This window comes from Dermacentor variabilis, chromosome 1, assembly GCF_050947875.1.
Source record: "Dermacentor variabilis isolate Ectoservices chromosome 1, ASM5094787v1, whole genome shotgun sequence".
NCBI classification, from domain to species: Eukaryota; Metazoa; Arthropoda; class Arachnida; order Ixodida; family Ixodidae; genus Dermacentor; species Dermacentor variabilis.
In genome coordinates this window covers 268,614,924-268,630,392 of record NC_134568.1, presented here as the reverse complement: position 1 = coordinate 268,630,392, position 15,469 = coordinate 268,614,924, and the positions used below count along the sequence as shown (strand labels likewise).

Genomic DNA, 15,469 nt, shown 5'->3' with positions numbered 1-15,469 from the left:
CCTTATAATGTTGTTATAGAGCTTCAAGATTCTGGAATTGTTTTCACTTCTCACAAAACAGCTGCTTAAGTTTCATTGCCTTTTGCATGAAGATAGTACCATAGCAACTGCAATAAATTAATAGCTACAACTAATGGCATACATACATCATACACTGGGTTACATTTTGTTTATTTCAGTATATTTCATATTTTTCAGCATGTGTCATTTTTGACAAAAGTTCTGAGGCTACTGTGCAAATAATTGAGAACTAACCTTATGCTGTTCGATGAAGCTTACATACTATCCTTAGCACTCCAAACTCTGGAGGTTGAGGAAAATGATTTTCCTCAGCCTCCAGAGGAAAAAGCCCCTTCGGAGTTCCACTAAAGCTTCACAGCACAGAAGAAATCTTTGATGAAAGGCTGTACGTTATGCATGCTCTTCTTTCCCCTGCCATTGCAACCTTCTCTTCATGCTATTCATGTGACCAGTGAAATTTTCTGTTCTGGTTTAGACAAATCACTGTGTATGCTCCCTGCAATGATGAATTGCATCACTGTGAAAGTGGATTAATCTTTTTAATCTTTTTTTCAGATTAGTTATGTGACAATGTTTATTTTACAAAGTTGTAAGGGTATTTTAACACTTTTTTACAGGTCGATTATAACTGAAAGAGGAAGCTGGGGAGTGTCACACACCAGAGTGCCAACAGAGTCAAGGCCTGGTCATGTTGCCCTCATAGCAGGATTTTATGAAGATGTCAGTGCTGTCACCAAAGGATGGAAGCATAACCCTGTAGAATTTGATTCAGTGTTCAACAGAAGTCGACATGTATGGGCGTGGGGTGCAGCAGACATGGTGCACCTATTCACCAAGGGTACGATAATGCATCACTCCTCAGCCTCTTGAGGCTTCATATTTTACTTGTACAACACAAAAAGCTGTTCAGCTTTGTAGTCATTTTCTTGACCTGATTCTGCTCTATATGTCAAGATAGTGCTTTATCTGTTGAGATAATGGTTAATGTGATCATTGAGGAAGAAAAGCTACTTATTAAACTTGAGATAAATATCTTTTGCTACATGCATGTCAGTGCCTGACTGAAAACTGGTAACCAAATTCTGAATAATTGCATGTAAATATTGAATTTCAGAGGTGTAGTCTTGATTATCCTTTCAGTGCCGCTTTTAACTGTACATTCAAATTGTACAAGCATTCCTGCTGCATTTAATAACCACAGGCTCACAGCAGTAGTCTTGGAGTTCCCTCTCATGTCTGACCTCGTACATATACTGCTGTGTGCATGTTCTGTTGCCCAGAATGTAGCATGTTTGATCTTAGTTTTTGTTCGGCTGTTGGCTTCTATGCTGAACAACACTTAGGAAGGCAACCATGTAATGAAAAGGCCATTGCAATTAGGTTACTATGCTTCATACACCACATCTAGTAATGCATTCGTGATTACAGTATTAGTCTCTTTATGTTTGTGATATTTTCCTTACATAAAAAACTAGGCCAGAACTTAGCACCACTAACTCTCTAAGTATGTGAAAGCTTACTTAGATTGTGGTGACTGTGATATCTAGATAGCTGCACGCACATGCGTTCCGGGAAACCTTGCACACTCTCATTTGTCTATGCGTCGTTTCTATACCTCTTATCTCATAAACTTCAGATTTCTTGCGCGCTGTGATGCGGCCACGTACGCTCAACACACCTCAAGGTTTCTGTTAAGTGCCTCCAAATTGGATGAAGTCCGCTTATAATGCTGTAAAGAAATTCGTGACCAAATCTCGTTCTTTCAGCACAAGAGCCCACTGCTCTAACCATTAGGCCACAATCACACGCATGCTTCTCTTGTGCCAAAGTCGCTCTTTGAAATGCCTGGCGTGAGTGTCATAAGCGACTTTTGTGCATTCTTCCATTGTGATGACTACCGCTTTGAAGTGCTGTGTTAGACTGCATGAACATCGGGATCGGCCCATGTCTTTAGGCCAGATGATAATACTTCCAAAGTGTGCAAAGTCCACTGATAATGTTATTGCATTAAAATTATAATAGAGTGCTCATTGGTACCAGGGACTAATAGTGATTGAATGAGCAATGTCGCTGGAGCCAACATTTTAACAAGGAGACTTCTTCATGCTGATGAAGACAACTCCCCTTGTTGAAACATTGGCTCAAATGACATTGCTTGTTCTCATTTTCTTCGGCAGTAGTGTATGACTGTCTAACATGAGTTTGTTAATACCAAGGCATCAGAAATAATTATATAAAAGTACAGACCACTTTTTTTGAAGAATGTTTCCAAAGTTTAACATTATTTACTGTTGTAGTTGCAGGCTTATGCCCATGGTGACCATTGTGTGTTCATTATCTCAACTCTTTGCAGAAGTGCAGTGGCTGAGCATTGTGTTACTAAATTAGATTTTTATTAATCATATCATAAGAAGCCAACAAACACTGACACCAAGGACAACATAGGGGAAATTACTTGTGCTTAATAAATGAAATAAACGATAAATTATTGGAAATGAAAGTGAAAGAAAAAGCAACTTGCCACAGGTGGGAACCAAACCCATAACCTTCGCATTTCGCGTGCGATGCTCTACCAATTGAGCTACTGCAGTGCTGTTTCCCGATCCACTTTCATGGGTATTTATTTGTCTTAGTAGAACCCTGGGAGTGTTAGCCAGCGCCACCACTCACAGACCTTAGCGACGGACGTGGAACGTCCTTTCTGCTGCAGGCGTCACGAGAACGTGATCTTTTTGAGTGAAGGCAACTGGTCAATAAACCCACACATGCTACCTGAAGGCATCAATGTTGCCTGATTCGAGACCCTCGTTATGTAATAAACGAGAAGAAAGGGGCGAAATGCGAAGGTTTTGGGTTCGGTTCCCACCTGCGGCAAGTTGTTTTTTCATCCACTTTCATTTCCAATAATTTATCGTTTCTTTATTTAATTTATTAAGCACAAGTAATTTCCCCTATGTTGTCCTTGGTGTCAGTGTTTGTTGGCTTCTTATGATATCATCAATAAAAATTGGGCCCCTCGGTTAACCCCCTTTCTTCTCGTAAATTAGATTTTGTCACTTAATTCTAAGCCACACCTCAATGTATTTACATTTCGCTCCATTTTGCAGAATCCTCATAACTTGCTATCGCTTTCCACATACTAGAACGGCACTAGCTTATAGGCTTGAATCTTGCTACATAAATTGCAGAAATATTATTGAGTGGTGTCTACTTGTCTGCAGTTAATTTCTTGGCTTTAGTAATCTCAAATATAATGGTATATAACATCTACTATAGCACTGTGACCTACAGAGGGACACATTCACAAAAGTAGGAGAACAGCAGGAGAGCCTTTTCCTATATCTTGTAAAGCAATTGCATGCCTCCACCGCCAGAATTGCTCTAGCTCCTTACAAGTAAGCATTCTTTAAACCGAGCCTACTTGTAGGTTTCTCTTGAGTGTAGTAGTGTGCTGTTTCAATACCTGTTATACAATGCAGTTCAATTCATTGTAATAACGTTGATAAAGCCAGGAACTTTCATTGTTTTAAACAATTGTCGCTGTGTCAGTTGTGCCCTCACACATGGCACCACTGGAATAATTGTGCTCAAGTATAAAGGCACTGTTACCTTCTCATGATGGTGGCGTGGTGTGATGCTGAAGGAATGCACATTTTACAGATGGCTTAACACTATGTCTTTACAAATTTAACATAACTACACACATATCACGAGGTGGTATTTTGACGATCTGAGAATAATGTTAATAAATTTCTTATTGCAACATGAACTATCATTGGAACTGTAGCCTTCGACTAAAAAATAAGGTATATTTAGGTGCTAACATTTAGTATAGTGCATGCACAAGTGCTCACACAGGCATGCATCACATTTTATGACATCGTTCCAACAGGACACAATGCGTTGCCCCGTGGGGCCAGACGCATTCTCTCTGATAGTACAGCTGTGTTTGGCTGATACAGATACGTGTCATGGTAGCATATTAGGCCATTAATTAGGGCTTGCAGCCCCTAGATACGATTTCTTCAAAGAGGCACTGTTGTTGGGCCACTTTGTGTTCATGTCACTTCCTTGCACTTAGTCACACTCTCATTAACCCATAGAATCTTATCACATGCCTTCCCTCATTTGCTCGCCTGTATTCTGCCAAAGATGTTGGAGAAATTTGTTTTTCAGCAAGACTTTCCAGTTGCTTGGTGATCAAGCAAGCTTCATTTGAGACATGAAATTGGGGGCCATGGGGTGAGAAATCTCGCATTATATACTGAGTATGGTTCTGAACATATAAGTCAAGGTGCTTTCTTAGGTTCCTCATCATGAACAACAAAGCAAAACCTCATATTCGTGTTAATATAGTTGACCACTGGCACACATGACTACTTCACTAATGACTGAAGGAACTATTGTTGTAGAAAATAAAGGCTAATGTTTAGTGATACAATGTGTTAGACAATAAGCAAGCCAGCAAGAAATATCTGTGCTTGATTCTGATTGGTAAAGCTTGAAAACAGTCTTGTGTAACATGAAATTGATATGTGTGCACTCACAGCTGTCCTGTAGACAAATTAAATGTTTCTTCAGCATATGAAGCATGTCTAGGGGTCTATTTGGGATACTTATGGCCTATTTGGGCATCATTTTTCCCAGTTTTCCCCAGATATCTCCAGATTAGAGCGTTTTAATTTGACCACATCAGATATCTCCTGTGTTCGGTCTACAAACTTTGATCTGCTTTTGTCCAAATGTCCAGCATATGAATATATCCAATTTCATTTTGAGTGTATTACATTGTGTTCTTTACTTTAGTTTTGAACATCAGTCTTTGCCTTTACATCATGGCATATTCACACATCACATATTTGCATTATTTGAGGGAATTAATAGGGGCCTTTTGGCTGATCATGTCATTGTTTCATTCTCTTGCTCTTGAATTGTTCTACCTGAGTGCCTGGTCAAAACTTAAGATGCTACTCTTACACAATAGGGGACCATGAAAAGCATGTTCACGCGCACACTTACGACACAAATGAGATTGACTTTGCTGATGAGGATGCCTCCAGGCTTGACTTATGGGTCTTTGGAAAGCTTCAGGTATGTGTGTGCTTTTACGCACTAATGTCTGCCCTGTCATTTTTGTATACAGTGTTTATTAGCTATACTGGATTGTCAATAACATCAGTTTATAATTGCAGTTGGAAACATATAATGAGAACATTTTTATATTTTGCCAGCTTTCACTATGATAGTGTGAAAGGAATTCAATTGTAAGCTCTGCTGAATTTTATGCAGCCTGTTTAGACTTGAATATGTTGGCAGTGTTTCAAAATGCTTATAACTGCAGGTTGTTTAAAGAAATAGCAGACTTCTTATATTGCTGGCTAAGCATTCTAAAATATCCCAGATTCACTAGCAGGTCCAGTTAGGACCTTATTACTAATGTTTGAATGATTTGTGCTTGGTTTCAGGAGTTCCTGCGCAGTGCAGAAGACAATCAGACACTGACTGATATGCTCAGACAGGACAAAATAGTTTTCTTTTTGCACCTTCTTGGTTTAGACACCATAGGACACGGTTATAACCCTGACTCTATGTAAGTGCTTTGTATATAACCTATAATATAGCCTCTATTTATTTTTTAGATTTTTGCAGCAAGAGTATTTTCTTTTTCTTTTCTCTCTCTCTAGAGAGTACTATGAAAACATTGCATTGGTTGACCGAAACATCAGGCACGTAGTAAAGCTGATTGAAGAGTTCTATCAAGAGGATGGAAAAACTGCTTACATCTTTACGTCGGATCATGGAATGACAGACTGGGGTATGTTGTGTTTGTACATTTTTAACTAGAGTTGTTCATGAACTTTCTTTCTTTCTTTTCCATTTCTTCTTCCATTTTCTTTCTTCCCTTTTTTTTTTTTTTTGCATTGTAACCTTAAAACATCTCACAGAATTAGACAACCTGCAAAAGAGAATATCCAAAATTATTTTTTTCTAGTTACGACATGTGATGAGAGCTTGTACCATTCTATCAACTCTTCAGTCCTGACAAAGCATGGCACAATGTAGTGCACCTTATGGCCTTTGTCTGGGTGTTTGCCTATTCTTTTGCCCTTTCTTTTCTTTTTGTTTCTACCCATGGCTGGTTCGGGCAGTGGCCAGGCTGTCACTTAACTGCCGCTCCACCCCGGAAGGTCTAGTGGCCTGTTTCCATTGAACCTCTTTTGGTCATGCTCTTGTGGTCATGCCCAGTGCAGCCACAAGAGCGAGCACAGAAAAGAAACCTCTGTGTGACTGCGCTAGGTGCAACTTGCTTGAACTTGAGGCCATCTATGGTGTCTTCCACCTAAAGCGAGCACACTCCTTTCCAAATGCTAAGCCAAAGAACAGTGCTAGTGCTTGCGCATGGACCTACTATGCTGGGCTGCACTTATTTGAGGCAAATGCGGCTGCAAATAGCCCTGTGCTCTCATGATGGAGCCCTTTGGTTGTGAGAGTATGCATCATAGCCACTGGGAGCATTCTTCCCATTGTGGCATGTTGCAGGGAACTTTCGTTCCGCAGCAGTATACTAGTGTCACCCATTCTGCATATTCACTCTTGGCATGGGCTCTTCACTTCCCGTGTTGCTTGGGGCCAGGTATGTGTGCACTTGTGGGATGTAGCTAAAGATTGAATGTAGATAAACCCCTTTGTCAACTTGGGCATGGTATACTGTGTTTCTTGTGGCATTGTGCTCGTTCCCTTTAGGAAACCTAGTGTACGTGCACAGCAGTGCATCAGTTTACCCAGGACAACTTCTGACACAGCCTTGCAGTCCACTAAGCTGTTTGCTAGTAGCATTGAGTAACACCGAGGCACCACGAGTGTTCTACATTAAAATAAAGCATCCGTTCCAGAGGGCTTAAAGAAATATTTATGCATCTAATGTTTGCATGCAAGAGAGCATGTATGCAAACCTTCCTTTCTTTTCTTTGTGTGGCACGTAATGGTATGCTCTTCATGCAATGGTATGCGTGAAGAGTGCACGATCCGTCTTGTGCAGGCGTACGCGATAAGCTACATAACGTATGTTGCCCCCTACCCGAGGTGGATCGGGTCCGAAAAAAACAAAGTCGAATGCATGATCCGAAAGGCTTTCAAGAGGGCGGTCGGCGTTCCACTCAACGCGAGCACCGACAAGTTTCTAAAGCTCGGAGGTCACAACTCCCTTAACGAGTTAATCGATGCGCACGACGTTGTGCAATACGAACGATTATCGAGGTCAAAGGCAGGTCGATGCATCCTCAAGTCGCTCAGCATCACGTACCACACTCAGCATGGAGAAAAGACGGCGGTTTCCGCCTCTGTTCGCGACCGCCTGATCATCCCGCCGCTTCCCAAGAACATGCACCCGACGCACCACTCCGGGAGACGCAACAAACGAGCAAGCGACCTTCAGAAGAAGTTTGGTAACAGCAAAGAGGCAGTGCACGTAGACGCGGCGCGATATGGAGGAGTGAGAAGCGCACACGCGATAGTGGTTTTAGACCGCACGGGTAAGTGCCTCGCGAGCGCCATGGTGACCACGGGACCCTAGCACTCGTCGCGGTGCCGAACGCTGCAATCGTGATCAGCGACTCACAGGCGGCAATCCGTGGCTTCGCGCGCGGTCGTGTCTCGCGGGAAGCGGCCCGCATACTTCAAATTTCTGACGACGGCGACTCGTCATCGCCCTCGCAACCCCAAAATTCTACGGTCTTCCTTCTCTGGACCCCGGCACACACTGACGTTCCGCTCGCGGGCAACGAGGCGGCCCACGCCACGGCTCGAGGTCTCACACGCCGAGCCGCCGCTGATTATGTGGTCGCCTCCGCCCCCGAGAGCGGGGCATCGCATCTGCCGGATCGGGACACTACAACAGAAACACAGCAACAAGAAACACACTGGGCATGGGGCGATTGCCTAACCACGTTCAGAGACCTCACCCGACATTACAGACTCGAAAGACGCACATTCCCGCCACCGCACGATAAATTGAACAGGAACGAGGCCGTAACTTTACGCTTGCGCCAAACACACACCTACCCTAGCCCCGCTATCTTACACCACTGCTATCCTGCTATCCACGTTTATATCCAACAGACGCGTGTAAAACATGCGGACATAGAGCAACGCTGCGACACATGCTCTGGGAATGTGCCGGCAACAACGGTAATCAAACCAGCTCCGTTCGCGACGCGTCCATAATCACGGCCGTTGCCAGAGTAGGAGAAGGCTCGAGCTCGCTTCTTCCCGACGTTGCCCCGGATGCGGGAGCCGCCGGGGACCTTCTCCGGAGGCGTCGCCGCCGCTGGGAGGCGGCTATCAAAAGTTCAGAGCTGGCAGACCAGCTCTGGGCCGTCCGGCAAGCCGAAGATGCCGCTCGAGTCCAAGGACTTTGAGCCGTCACCTGAGGCCACCACAGCAAGAACTGCCGGACTATTCTTTAATAAAGTTTCTTCTTCTTCTTATATTTATAAATTGATTTTATACGGGTGTCACAGGGCACACTTTCGATTGCGATCAAGCCCGATCTGGATCGAATTTCTCGGTTGCGATTGGTTTCTTTGCGCAAGCTGCCCGAGGGAGCCAATCGCGGTGGAGAATTTCGATCCAAACCAGGCTTGGTCGCGATCGAAAGTGGTCGTGTGGCACCGGTATGAGTTGGGAAACACTGCCATTTTGAATTTTATACTGCACCTTCTGCTGTATAAACCACCAGTTAATCAGCTTGTGTATGAGGCAACATTGAACTCCTGAAAACTATTGCTATTTTCGAATTGACTGCAGATGACTAGCGTGCTGTGGTATTCTCCAAAACTTTAGTTATAAAACTAAACAGCCTAGCATTTGATGGTGGCAGCAGTACAGTCGAGACTGCTTCTAACGAACCTGAGCGTCACACGGCGCCTGTTCGGTATGTACCGAAGTTAGTAGTAAGTGAATCACAGCTTTAAAAAATGCGGCTAGTCGAAATACAAAATTGATTTCTTTGCATAGAAGTTCGTGATGATCGTCTGTTTCCGCAGTGCAGATCCGATGATGGCGGTCTTCAGTTTAATTAGAGCAGAAGCATGCTCTTCACCGAGGCCCTCTATGTAGCCCGTTGCTACAGGTGCGCTTATGAGTGCTGGCTCATTGTCAAGTTTCATTGTCATCTGATTCCTCCACGTCGCTCTCCACCCGCACTTCACAAATGATTCCCTCATCTGTGCATGGTTCCGCAATATCAGCATCTTCATCAGCAGAAATAAAGTCATCCCAACCAATGTCGTGAGCCCCCATGTCGGAGTCGATGACGCGCTGCCGCAAATCGCCGCCGGACTGATCATCTTTGGAAGCATCAAGCTCGGCATCTGGCACTGCGTCGACGAAGCTGCATTGCAGAAACAGTTCCGCACACTTTGATTTTCCTATTACAAAGGGCACGTGCCGCTCGCTGCCATCTATGTTAGTGCACAGAAGCGCACTTTACTGTGCTTGCCGCCAGCGCTTGATCGCCTTTCATGGCATGAGTGTTGTCGGCAGCATTTGATAAAATAACGCAGTTTCGTCTGTGTTACAAATGTCCTGCTCTACATAGCTTGCAATAATGCCTCAGTTTCTTACAAGCCAAGTGGCAACGTCTTGGTCACTTACCAAAGCCGCCTCGCTGACAATCGATTTAAAAACAATCCTATGCCGCAATTTGAGTCGATGTAGCCAGCCATTGCCTGGGCAGAAGTGAGGAAAATCTAGCAGAAATGCAAAGCTTTTAGCTTTGCCCAGCATCATTGGTCCGCTTATCGGAATGTTGTGAGCCCGTGCATCGATGCACTTAAGCAACGCGTTCTCTACGTCCGCATAGGCGGCCTTCCGCAGACGCTTTCTATTTGTCAAGTCGGCATCAGAGCTGGTGATTTTTTCCTTGTTCTTTAGAATCGTCGAGATGGTTGATTACGACACGTACCTCTTCACCAACTCGCAGTTTTTAGCTTCTTGAGACAGTTCTGTCAAAATTGTTCGCTTCGTTGCCATGCCCAGTGCTTTTGGTTTTGTTACAGCTGGAGGCACAGCATTACCGTCCGCCATCCTGAATACAACTTGAGTTCGACTAGAATGACGCGCGGAGGTGAGGAAGCATGGAGACTTGTGTGAAGAGGCCTGCTTCACGGTAACGGCCAGAAAACGAAACTTCTGAAGTTTAGCCGGCAGCCGTAATGCGGCCATCGAGACAGCGATGGTATGACAATGGTGTTGCAAGAAAGAGTGAGGGGATGGGGGTGGAGTCGGCAGAGTTGCGAGGAACGGCGGGAGGGAGACCTTGAAAGCCACACGCCAACACTCGTGGGCAGCGCGTGACAGAGTGCAAAGAGTAGCAGGGCAAGGAATGGATAGTTCGCCTGCGAGGAGGTTTGGGAAAACAGACCGCACGCACGGAGGAGTTGGAGGTCATTATTTCGCATTGCGGCGCTGGGTGTAAGCCATCTGTAACTGATCGGCAGGGCTGAAAGGCGTTCGTTATACGGGTGATGTTATGCCATTGAAATAATGTATAGTTTGACGGTCACACGGGTCTTGTTCATTTAAGCAAAAGTTCGCCTTAAGTTGGGCCATTATATGTGGGCTAGACTTACATGGTCTAGTTATAATATCCCACCTGGATGAAGGTTTGACTTCTGTTTTTAGTATTGTACAAGCCATTAATGCGTCCTTAGCTAGTTTTTACTGTTAGCCCTATCAGCGTTACTGACGTGCCGGTATGTTTCCTTGTTTCTGCCCTGCCATGTTTCTGTGCCATTCCTTTTGTCAGATAGGAATGTGAGGATCACACCAAGAGAACATTTGCCATCATCTGTGTCATTTTTAAAACATTTCTGCGCTACCAAAAATAAGCTGTTGTGTTTGTTTTATAATATTCTATGGAAAAACACACACACTGGGGGTAGTCACCTCCCAAAAACCCGACTCTGAAAGAGTTAGCATAGACTTGTATAAGGGCCGAATTTTTCTTTTTTTTTTTCGCAATTTTGGTGAGGTGAGGTAGTGAGGACAGGAGACCGAACATTTTCGTCAAAATGGTGCCGGCACAGCCTTGACTCGTGCATACCCCAGATCCCCACATGTACCATTGCATCAGAGGTCAATACGCAGCAAGCAAAAATTCACCGATGCGCGTGCGCACGCACGGCATCGGGGTACGGAACGGAATTTGCTTCTCTGTTGAAATCTTTTTTTTTCCAAATTTTGGGCTGGCAAGTTGTGGGTGCAGCCCTTAAAAGAGTCTATATGGTACTTGTATGAAGACTGATGCCTTTAATTGAGTACATCAGGGAATTTTGTCCGTTTAAGACAGTAGGCAATATGAGTGACAGATGGGTGTTGGCACTAAGGGCTGTGGCCATGCTACCATGGTTGTGCAGTAGCATCAACATTGCACTTCTTAATAGTAGAGAATTTCACATACACAATGGCAGCTGATTAGCAAATCAGCAGGCATTCAGATAATTCTTGCCATGCTCTTTGTTATTTCTGTTTTGTGCAATATTTTCCACTCATCCTGTTTCTTGTATAAAGCACCCTTTACACAATGTCAAGTGCAGGGTTTATAAGGTATTTTTTAAAAAAATATGTGAAGCTAATGGTTCCAGTGAAACCACAATAGCCATGGCATCAGGAGCAGTAGTGTGCAGGTCTTACAACATTTTTCGAATACTGTAAAAAGTAGTAGTCCATTCTGATGCTAATACAGTTAAGGTCGGCCTAGCATAGCTTGTATGAATTTTTTGTCTGTTGCTTCTGTAGGCAAAGGTGCTTTTGCACATTAAACTGTATGTTGCCTTGAAGCATAGGGATCACATTGTTTTACTGTCAAGGCAATCAGTTTACATTGCCTAGAGCTTCCATATTGAACTTTTTACATCTTTTTCATTTCATTAATATAGCTGCTTTTGCCATGCAAACCTTGATGTTCTTAAACCCTGTCAGTTGTTTCCAAGCCTTCACTGTCACATCTTTCTTTTCTGTCCTGCATAAATTTGTTGTGGTAAGAACTTGGCATTGCAGATGTGTCAGACATGCGGAATATGTATTATTAATTAGCAGTGATGCTAATGCTAGTAGAGGTCATTGATGAGCCAGATTGAGCAAGTGTGTGGTCATTAGCTGGAACATGGTGGTTTCGTTCCTATGAGCCAAGTGCAGTAATAGTATGCTTCTGTCCTAAATTGGGCTACAACATGTTCAGCACGATAATTAATAGAGGGAACTCTGGCGCTAGTGTCTGAAGTGGGGTGCTTCAGTCAGCATGAGAAGGATGGTTAGTACATGGATTTGCCTAAGCTTCGCCCTTCTCACTTCAAACAGCTTCGTGACTTTTTAAACTCATTATTTTCATCAAGATACTGCATTATAAATAATTAAATGATCATTAATAAAATTGTCCAACGGCAGGAATCGAAGACAAGACCTCTAGCACAGAAACCCAATATTGAAACCATTATGCCACGGATGCATGCATCGATAAGTGGCGTAGAACAACCGTGTGAATTTCTCGCCGACAAGCCAGCGTGTTGAAATGCTTAGTGTTTTTCGATTTGGCCACCTCGATAGGCTGACCTGCTACAAATAGCATCGATTATGCATGTTTGCACAGTCTTCTGCATTTATAAAAGTATAGATTGCTTTGAAATTTAGGACAATGAAGGAAGATGAAGCGTAAAAAACAGAGCCACAAGAATGTCTAAATCCACAAGCATGAATGCCAAGACAAATCCATGTACTACCCATCATTTCCATGGTGGCTGAAAGATCTCAGTGCCAGAGTTCCTTCTAGTAATTATCTTAATAAACTATATGGTTCAAATAAGCTCAGAGCAAATTAGGTGCATTACCTATTTCAGTGGCTATGGCCATCTGCTGCTAAGCATGAGGTTACGGATTCTGTTCTGAACTACAATGGACACATTCCGATGAGGGTGGAATGCAAAGTACCTTATGTTCCGAGCTTTTAGTGCATGTTAAAAAACTCCAGGGGTCATAATTAATCTGGAGCCTTCTGCTACAGTCTCTTTCATGGCTAAGGTGTTACTTATGAATGTTAAACTCAGTCAATCAAGCAGTCATACCAGGTTTTTTTTTTATCTGCACCAAAGATTTAAAGCTATAGAAATATAAATCACGGTCATGTTATTGTCACCATTTGCATGTCCAGATTGGCAACCTCTAGATAAGCAATAACTTGCACAGTTGTGTGTGTAATTTATGGCATAACGTTAACTATATTATTTATTATTGATCTGAGGTGGCTAAAGCAAATGAGCAGTTGGAAGCCCTTCCTCGACATTATCTAGTTCAGTGAAAAAAATGCTTCGTGAACAAATATTCCACTATCGAAGGCTCTCTGAAAGCGAAACTAATGCAGAAAAAGACATTGGACGTTTTCCGCTATGGGCACATGCTTTTTCACAATCGAGTTGCACGGCATGTTCTATTTCCGCCTTGCTTTTTGTCACGCTGGCACCTTCACCACTGGCATGGCCTCAGGAGTAGGGGTTTTGTGGATTGCCTTCATTACCTTCTTCTTTTGGGGGGTGGCATCAGTGCAATGTCTTAATGCCGGTGGCGCGCTAAATCTGTACCATCTTTCCATGGTGCATCTCTTCTGTGGTGTAGTAAAATTTTGGTGGCAGGTGTTCGCGGCTATACCAGCCCTCAAATTTTGAACTGCTTACTTTCAAAATAGAAAAAATGGTGAATCAGAATGAAAGCAGCCGAGTCGCAAGGCATTGCTTGTGGCCAAAGAGGAGTTTTTTCCTTCTTCCATGCTTGTGGTACCATGCCATTGATGACAATGGCAACAGGATGAAATGTGGGGGGCGGTGAGGTCAGCATCATAGATGCTGGTTTTCCACATCAGTTTTGCTTTCAGAGAGCATTGGATGTGAAATATTTGTTCACTCGTCTCTTACAAGAGCTTGATTAATGAAAAATTTTTCACACAACTAGATAGTGTCGAGGACAGATTTGAAACGGCTGATTGTTTTAGCCGCATAAGATCAGTTATTAAAGTCAACATAACTCTGTTGATTACTCACATAACTGCACAAATTACTCCTTAGCTAGAGGCTGCCAATCTGGACACGCAAATGGTGACATTAACATCACCATGATTTCATGATTTACATTGCTCTAATATCAAAATTTTGATGCAGATATAGTAACACCTGGTATCTTCAATTTTTGCAGTTGCTGTTGCCTTGTACAATCCCCACATATAAGGGTAGTAACTAGTGCTCTCATTTAGTTGTTCTTCTTTGATTATATTGCAGTGGTTAAAAATAATTTCCTGCTTTTTACCCAGGTAATCATGGAGCAGGTAACCCGTCAGAAACTGAAACACCACTTATTGCCTGGGGAGCAGGAATTGCACCACCTCGATTGTCAGGGCGTGATGGCTACTACGATGGCTACTCGGAAGGTATGCATCTTTTGTCTGTGCCACGCATACACCCAAGCGCTCAATGTGATCACCAGATGTCGCGGTGCTTCTAGTGAGTCATGAGTGGCAAAGTGAAGTCAGTCACATGCATAATATTGGCTTGAGCTAGTTGGTGCTCTTCATTACCCAGAAATGTTTTTGAATAAACCACTGTGATGTTCATTAGCCCTATAGCTTCTTGATATCTTCTGTTGAAAAACACCTCCTGTCAGGATATCAAACACTGAACCGAAAACTGGAAGAAAACATTATTTTTGCTCGAACTGGAACTTAATCGGAACATTGCTATTTTTTCTTTTTCACTCTGGAGCGAAATCAACAGGAAAAAACGGTTTTTGATTCAGGTTGGTAACCTTTTCTGGAGCCTTTCATCCACGCATTTGCCTGCACTTGTGGCTTAACTATGCTACCTTATTTGTATGTAGACACAGTCTTCCTGTGATTTTAAATGTAGGAGCATCGTTAGTGGGGTTTTCAGCGTATAGCATCGGGGGGCAGATTAGGTGCTGTGTTAACACGCCAATATTTGTGCGTAAACGCAGCAGCATGTGATATTTAAAAAAAAAATATTTAGATACATTTTACAGACTGTGCATTGTACAGGCTCTGCATCGGGCATTGAGTAAGTGGAGCATCACAACAATGAGCCATAGATGAACAATGGGAACTAAAGTACAAAGTACAATGTACAAAGTACTTGAGGCAGGGACACACATATAGAAGTTCATTGCTTGTCCCCGCTATGACTGAAACAGCAGGCATTGGGTGTTTCATCAGCACCAATTAACAGGCCATTCATTGAAAAAGGGTTACTGGGCCTTGAATGGAGTGATCAACGAAATGAGCCATCAAGGCTCTTGAATATTTAGTTAGCAGAGGCCTGTGTTCAAGCTATGATTGGGTCCTTCCATCACGAGCCTGTATACAGTAGAACCTCGTTTAGACGTTTTGGAA

At 43.2% G+C, this 15,469-nt stretch overlaps 1 protein-coding gene across 2 annotated transcripts in view; it reads left to right on the top strand.

The window, feature by feature from the left end:
- The window catches only part of LOC142564491 (GPI ethanolamine phosphate transferase 1-like), a 67,046-nt gene that overhangs the window by 2,124 nt on the left and 49,453 nt on the right, over window positions 1–15,469 (top strand). For both annotated transcript variants that reach the window (XM_075675517.1, XM_075675511.1), the window contains exons 2-6: window positions 639–859; window positions 5,006–5,112; window positions 5,487–5,611; window positions 5,706–5,836; window positions 14,378–14,494. In XM_075675517.1, coding sequence (XP_075531632.1) covers window positions 639–859; window positions 5,006–5,112; window positions 5,487–5,611; window positions 5,706–5,836; window positions 14,378–14,494 — 701 coding nt within the window. The remainder of the gene's footprint in view (window positions 1–638; window positions 860–5,005; window positions 5,113–5,486; window positions 5,612–5,705; window positions 5,837–14,377; window positions 14,495–15,469) is intronic.